At 35.6% G+C, this 17,739-nt stretch overlaps 1 protein-coding gene across 1 annotated transcript in view; it reads right to left on the bottom strand.

Moving 5' to 3' along the window:
- Positions 1-3,747, bottom strand: part of LOC107615747 — a 5,383-nt gene extending 1,636 nt beyond the window's left edge. The window contains exon 1 of the mRNA XM_016317782.1: positions 3,531-3,747. Within this exon, the coding sequence (XP_016173268.1) occupies positions 3,531-3,747 (217 nt within the window). The remainder of the gene's footprint in view (positions 1-3,530) is intronic.

Here is a 17,739-nt window from a genome sequence, read left to right as displayed (position 1 = left end):
CTGCTGAATAATCAAGGGCTTCTTGAGCTCTCAGTGTCAATCCTTCATAGAAATTTTGGAGTTTATCCAATTCATTGAACATCTCTGGTGGACACTTCCTAATTAAAGTTTTGTATCTCTCCCAGGCATCATACAATGACTCTCCATCTATCTGAGTGAATATTTGTACCTCTGTCTTCAGTCTGATGATCCTTTGGGAAGGATAGAACTTGGCTAAGAACTTGTTCACTAGATCCTCCCAACTGTTGATGCTTTCTCTTGGAAATGCCTCCAACCATTGAGCAGCTTTGTCCCTTAATGAGAATGAGAATAGCAGCAATTTATAAATGTCTGGATGCACGCCATTTGTTTTCACTGTGTCACATATCCTCAGAAAGGTGGATAGGTGCTGGTTTGGATATTCCAAGGGACCTCCTCCATAAGAACAGTTGTTCTGCACCAAAGTGATGAGTTGAGGCTTCAATTCAAAGTTGTTTGCATTGACATTTGGAGTAAGTATGCTACTCCCACAGTGCTTTGGATTAGGGAAGGTGTAGGAGGCTAGAACTCTCCTTTGAGGTGGGCCATTGTTGTTAGCCACTTCCTCATGTGGGTTTTGGATATTGTCCTCCATCTCTTGATCCTCTTCTTCTGATGCTTCTTCTCCAACAATTCCCTTTCCTCTTGCTTCTATTCTTCTTCTCAGTAATGTTCTCTCTGGCTCAGAATCAAAAGAATTGGATTCACCTCTCCTTCCTCCTGGCATAAAACACACACAAAACCAGAAACCAAAAGCAATTCACTCTACTGCTAGAGTGAGGTTAGTGTTAGCTTAAACAAAAACTCAAACAGTTAGTGTGCTTGACAAAAATAAAGAAAAATTCTTAATCTAGATTATCACCCTACTTAATCATTGTCAATCTATATCACTCCCCGGCAACAGCACGAAAAACTTGATGAGGGAAAAACGATTCCACACAAACTCACCGGCAAGTGTACCGGGTTGCATCAAGTAGTAATAACTCACAAGAGTGAGGTCGATCTCACAGGGAGTGATGGATTGAGCAACTTTAATATGGTGATGAACTTAGTTAAGCGAATATTTCATGATTTGAGTGAAACTTGATTAACAGAAGTAAAATTACAAGAAAATAATGTGCAGAATTGAAATTGGCCAAATCTTAAAGTGCAGAAGAGGTAGAGTGCATAAACTTAAAGTGCAGGAAAGTAAAAGAGCTAAAACTTAAATCGCAAGAAAAGTAAATGACTGAAACCTAAAGTTCAAGTAATGTAAATTGCTGAATCTAAATTGCCAAGAAATTTAATTGCATGAAGAGTAAAGGGATTTGGGTGCTGGGATTCAAAGTAGAAATGGAAAATGTAAATTGCGGTAAACTAAAGAACTCTCAGATGACAAATCTTAGAAAATAGACCAATCAGGATTCGAAAATGAAAAATTGCAGGAAACTAATGAAACAGAAAGGAAAATAAATCTCAATTGCTCTCTTAACAAAATATAAAAGTGTAAATTGCAGAAGAAAGAAAAACAAATAGAAAGCTAAGATCAGATCTTCAATTCATAAAGCTGTCAAAGGAAAAAGATGAAAAGGAACTACAAGATGAAGGAATTCAAGAGAATTCTCCAATCTCTGGATGAAAACTCAAAACAGAAAGTAACAATTGCAGAAAAGAGAGAGCAAAAAAATAGAAAGGAAAATTTCAGATCTGATCTCCACTCTCAACTCTATAATGAAAACTAAAAGAAAGAGCTAAAGGAAAAGTAAAAATTGAAAAATGACAAAAGGTCCTCATGAAATCAAATTCCTAGCTATTTATACACTTTCCAATTATAGCTTCAGGTACTTGGAGTGGGCTTTGTGGCCTTCGAAGAAGTGGATCAAAATATCCATTTATTACAGCTCCCAGTGGAACATTGCATTCTCTAAGTGAGTGCAGCGTTCACTTTCCACGGGTACGCATCCTCGACGCGTGTGTGTCCTTTTTTGCTTTTTGTCCATCGACGCGCACGCGTCACCATCTGTCTTTAGCCCAAACATGTTCACGTGCCATGATCACGCGGATGCGTACTCAGTAGCGTTAACTTAGTGAGCGCTATGTTGGGTTAGTGAGTGCTGCCCACGCGTGCGCATCCTTTACGCGTACGCGTGGGTAGCAAAATCTCCAATACAAGTTCCAGCGCTAGCCTCGCGTTCGCGTGCTCTGTCTCAGTGACCTATTGACGCGTGCGCGTCATGCGCGCGTGCGCGTCGATTCAAAAACTTTGCCTCCAACTTTGAATCGTGCACAAAAACGCTGAGTAAGTGAACGTAGCGCTCTCTTTTGAAACGAGCGCCAAACACACCCACGTGTACGCGTCCTGCATGCGTACGTGTGGATCTTCAAATTTTGTTGACTGACGCGTGCGCATCCCGTACGCGTGCGCGTCGTAAGTGAGCGTGGCGCTCTCTATTTGAACGCAACGCTGCCCTGTGCTGAACCTTTTTCTCTTCATTTTATCACCTAAAATCAACCCAACAAGCAATCAAAGTCCTACCAAAATTACAAGAATTTGTACCATTCATAATAATCCCTCAATTCTTGCATAAATCTCATGCTTTTGTATAAAATAAATGATGTTTGATTGAATTACAATAATCATGAAATTCCACTCCAATCACTTACTTATTGTGCAAGAAAGTGCATAAAACTTAATGAAACAAGTGAAAAATGCTTGTAAAACAAGCATAAAATGACTTGTCATCAATTCTGCAAAATTTGTTCCAAAAAGTCCATAGCCGGCCTTGTATAGTGCTTGATCCTCCAATATCTTCTATTGCACAACTTGACTTGGCACCAATCTAGTGATGCACTCAAACCACCCCTTTGTAACTTCTAAATCTAGCTCAATGCGATGGTTGTCATAAAACAACTCGGGATTTAGAAAATGACCAGCTGCATTCAATGGACGATGAAATTGGTAATTTCATCTATTGTCAATGATTTTAAAAACATCATTGTACTTGCTCTTATCATTAAAAAATATTTTCATGATGCATTCCTTTGTCTTCTCCATTGCTTCATAAATATATCCCATTGGTGGCTTCTTCTCCTCATCAACAAGTCTAAGCACCCGAACAAGAGGGCCCATGATCTTAAGGGTGTACTTGACATGATTCCAAAAGGAGGGCATGATCACAATCTTTGTTGCCTCCCTCCCCTTTGCCTCCTTTGACAACTTGTTCTTTGCCCATTCATTCGAGGTGAACATTCTTCTCGTATTTTTTTCTCCTCATAATGCCGTTTCAAAGAGAGAAATGAAGTGGCAAATCGGGTGACTGCATGCCTTACCAACTCCTTGCCATTTGTGAAGTGTCTCAACATAGCTAACGTGCTAGAGTGACTATAAGTGAAGCTAACCAAAGAAATGGCTCTTTTTTTTATGGTTTTTTGAATTAATGGTAACTTTCCAGTGTCCTCAAGCATCAAATCCAAACAGTGGGCAGCATAAGGGGTCCAAAATAAATTTGGTCTTTTCTCCATCAGCAACTTACCGGCAAGAACATAATTGCTCCCATTATCAGTTACAACTTGAACAATGTTTTGCTCACAAATTTCCTCCACAACATCATCAAGAAGCTCAAATAATTTCTCACCAGTCTTCACATAATCAGAAGCATCAATAGACTTCAAAAACATTATCCCAGCTGGAGAGTTTATAAGAAAATTAATAATGCTCCTTTGCCTCTTATCCGTCCAAGCATCTGACATAATAGAGCAGTAATACTTTTTTCATTGTTCTTTTTGACTCTTCAACAATCCTTTGATGTATTCCAACTCCTTATTAAGCAGCGGAACCCTTAGAGCATAATAACTGGGAGCAGGTAAATTAGGACCAAAGCTTCCAACAGCCCACAACATATCTTGAAAATTCTTCAACTTTACTGGGTTCAATGGAATCCCAGCTTGGTAGAACCACCGTGCTATGTATCGATGAACTCTATGAATTGCTTCCTTATTACATGCTCCCTTGTTGTTCTGCTGCCTTAATTCTCTCTTTTGTTTCTTGCAGTGGTAGTTTCAGGTCTTCTAACAAACAAGTTTATTGGACCTCTCATACTAGTTGCACCCCCTCTAGCACTACTTGCATCCCCTCTAGCTGCTACCATTGGAGCTGGATTATGAGGTTCATCAATCCCTTGAGCATCTTCCTCTGACAATTCAAACCCTAAACTCTCTAAGTCAAGTTTCCTAGCATTGACACTCTATTCTTCGGTGCTTCCTGGTGTGACATTTTATCTTCCTCGATTCTTTTCTGATTGTAATACTCCCATAATTCAGCAATAACATCCTTTAGGACCATTTTACATCCAGCAACGTTTCCAGGCTTGATCATTAAATGCTCTTTTTCCCGTGTAATGCCTCCTTTTATAATTTTTTCACAAATAAGATACAGTGTCATTGGTATTTCTTTCTTCTACTGTACTAATATATTTCTAGCCTAGGTCAATTCTGTTAGAACGGACAGGAGTTGTGAGACCAACAGGGGCAGTACCAGTAGCAGGACCAGTAGAGGCACAGGTAGGAGCATTAGAATCAAGGGCTTGTCTAGAAGTGAACATACTGAACTAAATAGAAAAAAATCGGAAGAAGAGAGGTATAACACTGATTATTGATAAAGAAGGGACAGTAGGGAAGAAAGAAAAGAAAAAAAAATAGGACCAGAGAAGTTGAAACAAGATGTACGAACCAGAGAAAGAACCATGGTTAGCAGTGGCAGCAAGGAGTGGCTGTGGTGATGAGCAGCAGTGATGTTCGGTGCCACTAGTGGCGGCAACGAGCGGCACGACGATCGGCGGTGATGGGTGGCGGCGTGGCGTAGAGAACAGCATCGCAGAGAGTAGGAACAGAGACGAAGATAAGTTTTTTTTTTTGAAGATGAGGTAGAGGAGGGGATTTTGAATGAGAGGTGGATTATTAGGGTTAGTGGTTAGTGGGATCACTTAGGTTTGCTAAAATACTCGAAACACCCTCAAATTTTTATGGAAAATCCGAAAAACCCCTACAGTTTTTGCAATTTGAATTGCGTTCCGCCATGGAGCCACCGCAATTGCGGCCGCCATGGCGCCCCCTATGAATACCCTAATTCGGCGCCCACTATATGGCTGCAGGGTCAAAACCCACCACCCATACCGTTATGGCGCCGCCATAACCACAATTTGAAAACACTGTTATAAACTAAGTTTTTTGAAACAAAATAATAAAACCAATATTGTGCAAAGCAAAATAAACATTATCCAAAACATAGAATTAGACATCTTCAAGTTTATAACCAATCAAACATAAAACATAATGCAAAATATAACTTAGAACATCTTCAATTATCTTCTTCATCCTCTTGTAGATCAATAACATCATAGAAATTTGTAAAAAAGACCTTGACAAAAAAATTCCTGGCCCGGTTGGAAAGCCTGCCCCGTTCCGCGGAAGCCTGCCAAAGCCCACGGATTAGGTGATGCGGGTTAGGTGGGCTTTTTAGGATTGACGGTCTCAAATTTTCAGCCCAACCTGCCTTTTTTAGCGAGTTACGCAGGCCGGCCTGACAAATTTCGGCCCATTTTCCACCCTTACCTGAGTGGTTAAACTTGTAAATCCCATTTTACTATTTTATTTTTTAATGTAAAATGATTTTGATATTCAATATGCTTACAAACTGACAGTGTTTATTAATTTGCTGATACTTGCTTTCTTCATGTTTAATATATCTGATTCAGAGATATTTTGTAGTTGAATGAGGCTATTAAAGTGAAAGAGGCTGAGACATATATATATAAACTCAAGGTTAGTTTCCTTTCCCTAGTACTGAATGAAATGCAAACGTAAGTGAGTATAGTCTTTAACAATTTTCTTTTCAAACGATTGGTTATAACTAAGTTAAGGACTTGCAAGTTTTATTTTTTCAAGTTTCCAAATTAAGCTCTGTGAGAAAATGGAGATTTGGTCTCCACTATAGAGCTTAAAAGTCTGTTCTGTCACCATGTAGCTATAGTTCACTTTACTATGATTCTTTGCTAGCTTTTGTGTATGGAAAAGAATAACCATAAATGAAAAATAAATAAGGAGAATTTATTTTACACTGTAATTCTAAATTTGTGATACTAAGGTATAAAAGCTTTATCGCTATATCTAAATGTGTATTATATTTATATTCCTTTCATAGAATAGAAGACGCTTGTCAGATTTTTAGTGGTGGTGGTGGTTTTTATTTTTATTTTTGCTGGAATGACTCAACTCTGTTATTTCAGTTTGGGTGTTTAAGCTGTGTATTGTAACATCCCAAATATGGGGGAAGAAAGACAAGCTGAGAAAGGAGCTAAGGAAGGAGGATCTAAGGTTCTCCAAGTTTTGCTGCAAACTAAGCCACATTCTCTCTTAAAGCTTCATTTTTCAGCTTCAAAAAAGTAGGATATTCTTGTTTAATTGATTTAGTTGAATGCATGTGACTGTAGGCTAATTAGCAAGTAGGCTTGGTTTTAGCTGGGTAGCAAGATCATTGATTCTTGTTTTAGTTGAATGCATATTGGTCTAGGATAATTATTTGTGATTATATGTCTTTGCATGTGATGTTTTACAGCTTGATTATTGATTCACTTTTGTTGGATTATCTGGTTTATGTTGATGATGATAGTAGTTGCTAATTTGGATTGAAAGTTGTAGTGTTTGATGAAGTAGCTCAAGCTTAGGATTGAATTTTTAGAATTGTTAGTGAACTGAGTTCTAGTACATCATATAGGGATAGATTAGTCTCTGAGTTGGATCCTTGATAACTCAATTTGGTACGCAAAAACGTTTTGAATTAACTGAGATCATAGCTTGTTTAGTTGAATTCCTAAAGAGTATGGATTTTTGCAGAATCTAATTTCCTAACTAGCAACTTTGGAAGAAAATTTCTCAACCTGTAGGTCACAATTTTTAATCGAATTGAATTCTGATATAAGGTGTATGTGTCTAATATTGTGAGACAAAATTTGATGGGATTTCAGTTATTGTGGACTGAAATATGTGTAACACCCTAATTACCCTAAGCCTAACCTCATGCCGTAAAGCAAAGGTTAATCAGAGGTCACGACAATTCTAAGGCTTATACATTAATACATATAGAAGGAAATAATAATTCTAGAAGCCCGATGAAGAAATAAGCTCAAAAACAGAGTTATAAAAGCGCAAAACGTTCACACGAAGCTACACAAATTTAAGGCACAAGATATAGATACAAGAGAATAGAACATATATAGATATAAGAGTATAATAGTCATAAGGAACTAGCCGCAACCTGTGGAGTTTAAGCCGACTAGTATATACAGACATACAGAGTTTTGAAGTAAAACAGCTTATACAATATCTCTCTCAAGTAAGCCTCTAAGGCAAAATAAATACAAAAGTGAGAGAAAAAATCAAAATAACCAAAAGACTCCAAAACGTGATAAAGGCCCTCCGCTCTGTCACCATCAAGCAACTCACCGAGGTGGGTTGCGACTTGCTTCTAAAAATAACAACAAAGTATGGAATGAGAACCAGAGGTTCTTAGTATGGTAACAGTATCCAGTAATGTAAGATATAAGATTTCGGGATGCCAAAGGCAATCCTAAAACTTCATATCAACACAAGATTCAACTTAAAGCATAACTAAAATTAAAACCATAACTTTAAAACCTTTATGAAATGGGGGTAAACTAACTTAAAGGATTTCTAACTATCAGTTCACCGCTGTCCCACAGCTTTCACCAGCCTAACCGCCATGCGATCCCATCACCACCGCCTTCCAAACCTCCTTAATCCCAGTAGAAAACACAAGCAATAACAATGCAGGTAAAACATAAGTATAGCATGTATATAAAAAATTTCAAGAAGCAAATAATCATGTTATACAATTAGGCAAGCAATTCAAGTCGGCAAAGCAAGCAAAGATAGAAAATGTACATGATGAATTCCTGTCCTATTTAGCTGTGATATCACATTGTTGGTTCAACTGCCAACCCAACACATCTCCATGGAGATGTCGCCTTTCGATCTCAGAATGGGAACCCCTGAGATATCGTGCCCAGAATACAGTCCAGGATATAGTGCCTGTACACTCTAGTGATTTCGAAAGGATGCGAGCAGGATACTCTTGTCAAGGACCTCACATCTCAACATAAGCGGGATAAACCAACTGTGCTTATGCCACCGCCGCGACCTCGACAAGCGGGATTATCCAACCGTCCTTGCCAGGCGCATAACGTCTCAACAATCTCAATATCAAATAGTATTACAGTGATTTTTAGAAATCATTTTCAGTACTCAGTCCATTCCGAGTCCTAGACTCGTCTCAAAGCAACATCAAATCCACAATTCCACAATTTCATCATGCCAGTCGTCTTTACAATACTCTATCACTTCACTCCACTAATCCACCCTCTGTATTCCAAAATCCTAAGTTTCCATTTTCTAAATTCACATAGAAATTCACTAAAATAATTTACTAACTTATCTTTAGCAATATTAGAGCCTAATATTAGACAATACTCTTAAGTAGCCTTTGAATGGATTTTAGAAAGTATGAGAACCTTTGAAAATAGAGAAAGATCATGTTTCAGAAAAACAGGGGTCTCGCGTACGCAAGCCCCTACCTCGCGTACGCATGCTGTTGAAAAAGGGTGGTCGCGTGCGCAACCCCCTACTCGCGTACGCGAGATGCCCAACCCGAATGGGTTGCTCGTGTTGCGTATTAATGTTCGCGTATGCAAGGGTTTATTTTTGAATAGCTCACGTATGCATGCAGTGCCTTGCGTACGCGAGATACCTAACCCGAATGGTTTGGTCGCGTCGCGTGCACTGTGTCGCGTACGCAAGGATAAAAAATCTGCTGGCTTGCGTACACATATAGTGCCTCGCATACGCGATATGTCCAACCCGAATGGGTTGGTCGCGTCGCCTACACCATGCCGCGTACGCAACCCTCATCAAACTCAGAAAATTTCAAAGTTGCATAATTCAGTTTTTGGCACCAAACTTTAAATAGTCATAACTTCCTCTACAAAAATCCATTTTGGTCAAACTTTATACCAATGTAAAGATCCTTAAATGAACTTTTATTTAAGACATATTTCAACAAATTTAAAAAATTGAGGCTCAAATTATGATCCGTCAAAATTCACCAAAAACTGATTTTTACCAAAAGTTAACAAGGTTCTTAAATTTCCAAAATTCACAATCAAAGCAAATCTAAACCACCTCAGACTTCAATTCACATCAGAACTTACCCTTTTTATGTCTCAATTCACCACTCTTACCAATTTCCACTCACATCACATAATCATCAACCCCAATGAACAAATTTATCATACTAAACCATTTCGCAACCAACATACTCATCAACCATCATTCTATCACTACCAATATCATAATTAACCTCATTCAACCTTAATCTCAATCTTCAACACCATTTATCAACATCAACAACATAATTCATCAAAATCATCAAATCATCATACATTATCATTGAACAAGTTCAACAACCAATTCAATCTAAACGTATCCTATGGTTCACTAGTCTAAGTGTCCAGAAATATTACATATTACATAGAAAAAACCGAAACTATACCTTGGCCGATTTCCAATATGTGCAAAACACCAAATTTGAGCCCAGACAAGCTTCCAACCACCAACAAATCACCAACTCAAATCCAAATGCTCCCAATAGCACGATAATCAAGCTATACATAATTCATTCATAAAATCAATATTTAGGGTTCTATATATACATAAAACCACAAGTGATTTGGGATTTCTTACCTTGCCTAATGTGGATTAGGACAAAATCCACTAATTACCCAGTGCTAGGTTGTACCTAAATAATCAAAATCACAAGAACCATTCATTCACCATAGCCAAAACTCAAATCTGTTATAGAAGGAAGAACTGGGCAGGGATTTTTGAGAAGGTTACTATAATACCTAGCTTGAAGTGACGGGCTCGACAAGAGCTTCGCATAGCCACTAACGGCACGCGAATCAAAGCACCGTAATTCGAGTTATAAGTGAAAGAGTGAGGAAGTGAATAGTATTTGTGGACCCTTGCTCACTTCTCTCTCATTTCATGTTGCTTCAGCCTTCTAGTACTGAAACTGAGTGAATTTGTCACTTAAGTGACTTTTTTTTATGTTGGGCTTGGGTCCAACTTGGGCCCGGTCCAACCCGTTAGCATTTTTGGTCCGTTTGGTCCAAATCTTTGAAATTAGTGCCCAGTTTTTAACTTTAATTTATTTTCTAAGTTTTTTCATTGTTTTTATTATTCTCGCACAATATCGGACAGACTTAAACCGTTACTACCGGTTCACGTTTTTATGCGATTTTTCATAGAAAATTACATTTTTCAACTCAAAAAAATCTACTGAGTCAAAAATCGTATTTAAATTTTCTAATTAATATTCTAAATTTTTGGAATCTATTTTAAGCAATTTAATTATTTAATTAAACGATTCGTGATTCTTACAATATGAATCTTGTAAGAGGGACTGCCAGAGTGAGATTTCAAATTCAAGACTTGTGTCCCCCAAACTTTGAGCATTAATATGAGGTATGTGATTGAGAATAAGGTCATGAAAAAATGTGATTTCTGCATATTTGTAAAAATATGAAGTGAATTGTTAAGCTTCATTCTCAATGCACAGACCTTTTTCTTGTTTTTGAATGGGACTAATTTTGTTTTAAAGCTGGTTATGTCTAGTTTAACGGTATAAAATTTGAGATGATTATGATATATCAAAATGAATCTGAATACACATTTTGTGTCATTAATGATTTATGTAAATCTAGTAATGTTTTACACAATTATACACGATAACATTGGCTAATGGAATTTAGGATACCGATGATAACGATGGATTTCGCTAGATGTTATGGCTTGTAATTACCAATGGTGATTTTTGGGTATCGGTGCTTATGATGTAAAGTCTTTGGATCTTTTATTTTTATGTGTTTATTGATAGATATATTTAGATGGTGTGTACTTTAGTGATGACATTTTTGAATATGTACAACGATGGTAACAATAATAATTTTGGTTAAATTATAAATATACATTGTTTGAGCATATATTGATTAGTTTATTTTTAAAAAATGGATGTCTTACTAATTGTTTTTAACTTAGGTTAACATTGTCTGACGACCCATATCTACAATAGCAGTATTTATTATACAATTGAAATTTAGTTACTAACAACCTATAAATTCAACCAGAAGGAAAAAAAATACGAAGCTAAATTTGACTCTCAATTGTTTTCTGTACAAAAATTTAGAAAAAAAATGTGGATAACTCAAGTACAATTAATTCAAAAACGGTAGAATAATACAAAAAAGGATAAGCCATTTAAATCTTGTTTCAGAAAATAGGAAAACAAAATATGTATTCATAAAATTAATCTTCAAGTATATATGTATTCATAAAATAAATCCTCAAGAAGATAAAAAAAAATCATAAAAAAACAAAATAAAAAATAATAACAAAACACATGACAACTTTTTAAAATACAATTAAAAAAATCAGTAGTTGAAATTGCATCCTATAAATTTAGAGTTGAAATTATTCACCTTAAATTTCTGGTGGAGGTTCTTCTTCCAAGTCAATCAATTGCACCAAAACCGTCAACTCCGCCAAGTACGACACTTTGGGATTAGTATAATCAAACCCAATATACAAAATAAAAAATAAAAAACATTTTGTTTATATTTACTTGAAACACATCCAACAAAATCCTATAAAGGAAAACAAATTTCATAAAGGAAATAAATCCAATTATTAATAAAAATATCCAAGCTAATTGTTTCTTAACTTATAATGAAAATACTCTTCTGAATCTTTAATTTCAAATCACCTTATTTTTTCCTCTTTAATAATTAAATGTAAATTTTGACGGTTAATCATACATCTTCACCATATTCTAACACATTGCAATTAAAATAACAGTAAAATTCATATAGATTTGAAAGAAAATAAAAAGACACCTAGAAAACAAATGAAAAATAACAATGACATGAACAAAAAAATATTTTTAACAGATTACAATTGAAAAAATAGTAAATTTAATCACTTCCTAAATTATTACCTTTAAAATTTATGCAAATTTCACAAATACTAATAGAAAAATTGCACAAATACGCAATTATATAATGCAACAAATAAATACTAAAACATCACACAAAAGAGAACAATTAAACATAATTTATTAAAAAAAATACTATAAGAACACATATTACAGGTGCTTGAAATTAACACCTATGAAGAAATAAGAGATGTCCAACAAAAAATCGATACGAAAAAAGAAAAGGTTTGAAATAAAAAATTCCAACTCAGAATCAAATACGCCAACTTCTCAAACAAGCAGGATGATGTCTTCAAAGTCTCTCAGTTCGAGATGCAACATAAGCTTAATCACTTCATAGGACAAATGCTCAAGCCACTCTATTTGCAGCTCCAAAATTATGAATATCATCAGCTCTGTCTATTCATAAGCATAAACCTTCTTGGAGAGTGGTAAGAACCACCTAACGAAATGATCACTCTTTTATTCTTAAACTCGGAGACTTCGAAGAAATCATTGTACATGAGCTATATTTTCAGCGAGCAAAAACAATACTCCAAGAAAAGGATATAAAACTTAAGTCTCAATTGCTTAGTTGTTAGTACAAAATTTTCAACACTTTCTAATAAATAAATAGTCTGATTAACAGAACATAATCATAAAAAAAATGAAAAACCCACAATGATTGAAAACAACAACCAAAGATAGAATTAACCACAAAATTCATTACATCAAACCGACTCACAATTTTGGGGGACTCAATTGAACAAAGGGGAAGATGAGCAATTATTTCCTGATAAACACGTTCATCCTTCTCATTGAACTGAACAATCCAATCAAGTACCAACACTTTTACATATGCCGTTGACTGCAAACAAATAAAGATTACGTAATTGCTTATGATAAAAAACTTAGAAAATAATGTGATAGAAAGATCCTGAACTTCAAAACCCAAGACTTCTTGGTGCTCTGATTGATTCTTGAAGAGGATCTCCTCAACTTTAATGGAATGAGCTTCTCATAAAAATAGGCAACATATCTATCAGCAGTATTCATATGCAAAAAAGATGAAGTAGCAGATTTGACAAAGTGATTTTGATGTGTCCATAGAAAAGGATATTGGGTAAGTATTGAAATTTCAAAAAAGCAACAGGTAATGATGCATGTTAACAATTGAATATATGAAAGGACTCCAAACGATTTATTGCCAAAAAATGCTAGAGAATAAATTTTCAAAGGCAAAGGTCGACCATGATCAGCATCAAAAGAAGAATTATTATTCTGGTACGCAAAATTTGAACTCGCACAACTTCACCGGCAAGTGCACCAGGTCGTCCAAGTAATACTTTAGGTGAATGAGGGTCGATCCCACAAGAATTGTTGGATTGAGCAAGCAATAGTTATCTTGCTGGACTTAGTCAGGCAAAAAGTAAAGAGAATTGTTGTTGTTGTAGGCGCATAAAACAAGAAAATAAAGGAAAGCAATTAAAGACTGTTAAAGAGATAATATATAGAAGTAGTTAAGGGTTCGGAGATGCTTAACTTTCTGGATTAACACTTCTTACTGACTATTTTAACAATGAATGATTCATTCTATGGCAAACTGTAAGTAATAAAACCCCAATTCCTTGGCAATTTAATCTCCTTTGATTCTCATCAAAAGGCAGGGTCAGTGGTCATTCAATTCGAACGAGGGTGAAGATCAGAATTCTAGTTTAGTGCCACAAAAACCTTAATTACCCAAAACTGATAGGATTTCATGTCACATATCCCAATTAGCCGCAGGTAAACCTCAGTTTAGGAGGAGTATTTTCAAGCTATAGCTCAAGCGACCTTGGTCAGAGTATCACAAAGAACTCATGTAGAATCAGGAATCATACTTCCATTCCACCCCAGACTCATAGGATTAAGAACGAAAACAATACCTTAGAATTGAATCAAACATTAATTAAAAGAGAAGAGTAATAATATTAATCCATAGGAATAGGCAGAGCTCCTAACCTTAACCAGGAGGTTTAGTTACTCATACTTTACAGAGAAAATTAAAAGAAGATCTGAAGTAATGTGAATGATCCTCCCCTCTCGGGAGGTATGATCCTCAGGAAGAAGAAAGTCTCTTATTTATAGTAAAAACGTCTAAGACTAAACCTAAAAGATGTTAATTTAAATTTAAAAGTTACAAGCATAAGATAACATAAGCTAAGGAGTGCTAAAATCTACTTTGGAGCCCACTTGGTAAATGTTTAGGCTGATGACTGGCGTTCAACTTGGATTCTAGGCATTGAGCACTGGCTAGCATTGAACACCAGTTTTGGGTATTCAACTTAGGGGGCAGATCCTTCTTAGGCGTTAAATGCCTAAGCTTGACGTTTAACGCCTATTTTGGCAGTCATTCTAAAAGAAAATTATATACTATTATATATTTCTGGAAAGCTCTGGACGTTAGCTTTTTAACACCATTAAGACTGTGTCAATTGAACCCTATAGCTTAAGATATGCTTGTTGGAATGCAAGGAGGTTAGGATTGATAGCATCTGCTATCCTTTCTTCGTCTCTGAGCAAGACTATGCCAAATTTGCCCAAAATTCACCTAAAATCATAAAAATAACACAAAACCTCAAAGTAGCATCCAAAGATGAATTTTGCACTAAAATATAATAAAACTTAATAAAATCTAACTAAAAACACTATAAAAATAACTTAAAAAGGGGTATAAGATGCTCACGCATCACAACACCAAACTTAAACTGTTGCTTGTCCTCAAGCAACCAAAAACAAGATAGGACCAAATGGATGAGAATAATCATCACGTTTTAGAGTTATAATTCAAGCTTAGTTCTAATTACTAAATAGAGCCATTAACACTCTATTTCTGAATAGCTTTGGCATCTCACTTTCCTTTGAGGCTCAGAAATATTGGCATCCTTTAGAACTAGAATTCGGATGACATTATTGATTCCCTTCTTTAAGTTTTTCTTGATTCTTGAACACAACTTTTCTTTTCTTCTGGTGCTTGCACCTTTGAGTCTAGCCGTGACTCTAAGTGTTTTGTTTTCAAGTATTACCATTTGATACATAAACACCACAAGCACTTAACTGGGGGAACCCTTTGGATTCGAATTTAGCTTTGCTTAAATTCCTAGACAGTGGTACTCAGAGCCTTAAGCGTACTCTTTATAATATTGAGTCACGACTTTAAATGCTCAGTCTCAAGGTTAACTTGACACTTTCATACCACAAGCATATAGTTAGGGATAACAACTCTTTTGAGCTTTTTAGGCCAATTTTGACCCTCCTAACCATTGATGCTCAAAGCCTTGGACCATTTTCTTTTGATTTTTCTTTTTAATTTATTTTTCATTTCTTTTTTTTTGCTATTTCTTTTGCTTCAAGAATTAATCTTTTTGATATTTCAGAGAATTAGTAATACTTTTCTAAATTCATGTTCCTCAAGAACCAATATACTTAACTTCAATATCAAATATACACAGTTAATTCATACGTTCAGAAAATAGAGATAAGGCCACCATTTTGAGGTAAATAGAACAACTTATGATATACTCAAAACCTTATATGTCTTTCTACTTCTTTTTGTTAAAATTTTCTTTTTAAGCTTAGTGGGCAATACATAAGACATCTTCTAACCATAGAGATTTCAAAAATAAACTGCTAAAGCAGGAAAATTCTATGAGTGATCATGTAAAAGCTAGAATAAAAAATAGGAGATAAGATAAAGAAAGGGATAATGAAACTTAACCACCTCAGTTATGGTGGCTGCTGATCTTCCATGAAGATGATTCACCTTCCTTTGGTGCCATTGATGCTAATATAAACCTAGAGCTCGCTCTGCAACACCAAACTTAAAAAGTTTGCTTGTCCCCAAGCAACGAAAACTTGGTCCCTTGTTGGCGTTAAACGCCAGGACTGCTTGCCTCCTTGCAGGCGCTAAACGCCCAACCTGGCGTTTAGCACCAGAGCCTTCTTGCTCCAGGGCGCTCTATTCTTCCATTCTGAGTTCTTCTGTCCCTGTTCTAAGTGCTGTACATGATCACAAACATTAGAAAACCTAGGAAAATTTTGAAAATTAAGAAAAAAGAATAGAATAAAAAATAAAACTAAAATAAACTAAAAGATACTTATGGTTGGATTGCCTCCCAACAAGCGCGTCTTTAATGTCATTAGCTTGACACTTGATTGTTGAATTTTCTTCCTCTTCTTCCAGTTGGTTAAAAGAAATGACTCCAAGGGAAAAGATGAGAAGATTAGTGCCCTAAGATTTGAATTCCTCCTAACAAGTTTTCTTTTATTATTATCAGCTTGATTCTTCTTGCTTGTTAGGGTTGGAGTTGTATTGTTTCTTGTTGACATTCTCTTTTTTATGTATATCATCTTTTGTTCCTTGGTCACAATCCCCTTTTTAGTACATTCCTCGATTACCTCTACCACTTTGGATTCAGGATTTGGGTGTTGTGTGATGGGTGGAGTGTACCCTTCATCAAGAACCTCTTGAATTGGTGGTTCAATGAACTCAATCTCTATGTAGCTTTCTGCTTCATTGGAGTGTAAATTCCCATAATTTTTTTCTCCCCGACAACCTCCTTTGTTCATGCATTTTCTGCTTTTTTGATGTGTGAAGGTGGAGAATTCTCTAATTCACTGGGGTATGGACTCCTTTGAATGATTCCCTCACATTCTTTTGTAGGAATTTGCATTGCTTCTCTTGTGAGGGAGTTTGCTTGTTCCTCTACCCAACGCTTGGTAATCACCTCTATATGCCCCTCTACATTCTTGACACTCATTCTCATATCATGTATGCAACTTTGAGCGGCCTCTCCTAATTCTTTTATGGTAAGCTCTAAAGCTGATAGTTCTTGATAAGGAGATGATGATTCTTGATATGAATAATAAGATGATGGCTCTTGATATGAGTAAAAGGAGCATGGTTCTTGGTATGGATAGAGAGGTAGTGGTTCTTGGTACGAGTAAGCAGGGGATGAGGATGAAAATTTTTGCAAAATTTCCTCTGTTATTTGCTCCAGTTCTTGGCAGGCAAGATCAAAAGATGATGGTTCTTGATATGTGAAATATGGAGCACTGAAGTTTCGTTGGTCTTGGCTTTCCCAATCAAAGTCTGGATAATTCCTCCATTCATAGTAATTTGAATCACTCATTGGGTGTGAGTAGTAGCCCATGTGATTCCTCTCCATTATTGTTCCTCATCACAAAACACCAAACAAAATTAAATGCACCTTGTGGTAAACAGAAAAGTAAGGAAGAAGGAACAACAATAGACTTTTTTTTAATTCGAAAATAAATAAAAAAATAGAATACTAATTTGAAAATTAAAAAAATAATAACTAAAAATTTCAAAAAAATTTAAAAAATTTAGAAAGAAAGGAGTTTAAAAATTTTCGAATTTCAAAAAGAAAGAAAAAAGAAAAATTAAAGAGACACCAAACTTAAAAATAAAACAAGATAAAGTAAACAATTAACTAAGATTTGAAAATAAGGATGGAAGATTTGATTTAAAAATTTTTGAAAATAAAAAAGAAAAGGGTTTTGAAAAATTTTCAAATAAATGAAGGAAAGAAAAACTAAAGAAACACCTAACTTAAAATTTGAAATTAAAATAAAGATAAGAT

This window comes from Arachis ipaensis, chromosome B09 (genome assembly GCF_000816755.2).
Source record: "Arachis ipaensis cultivar K30076 chromosome B09, Araip1.1, whole genome shotgun sequence".
In the NCBI taxonomy this organism is placed as follows: Eukaryota; Viridiplantae; Streptophyta; class Magnoliopsida; order Fabales; family Fabaceae; genus Arachis; species Arachis ipaensis.
The sequence above is the reverse complement of the archived record's forward strand: the minus strand, read 5'-3'. Positions and strand labels throughout refer to the sequence as shown.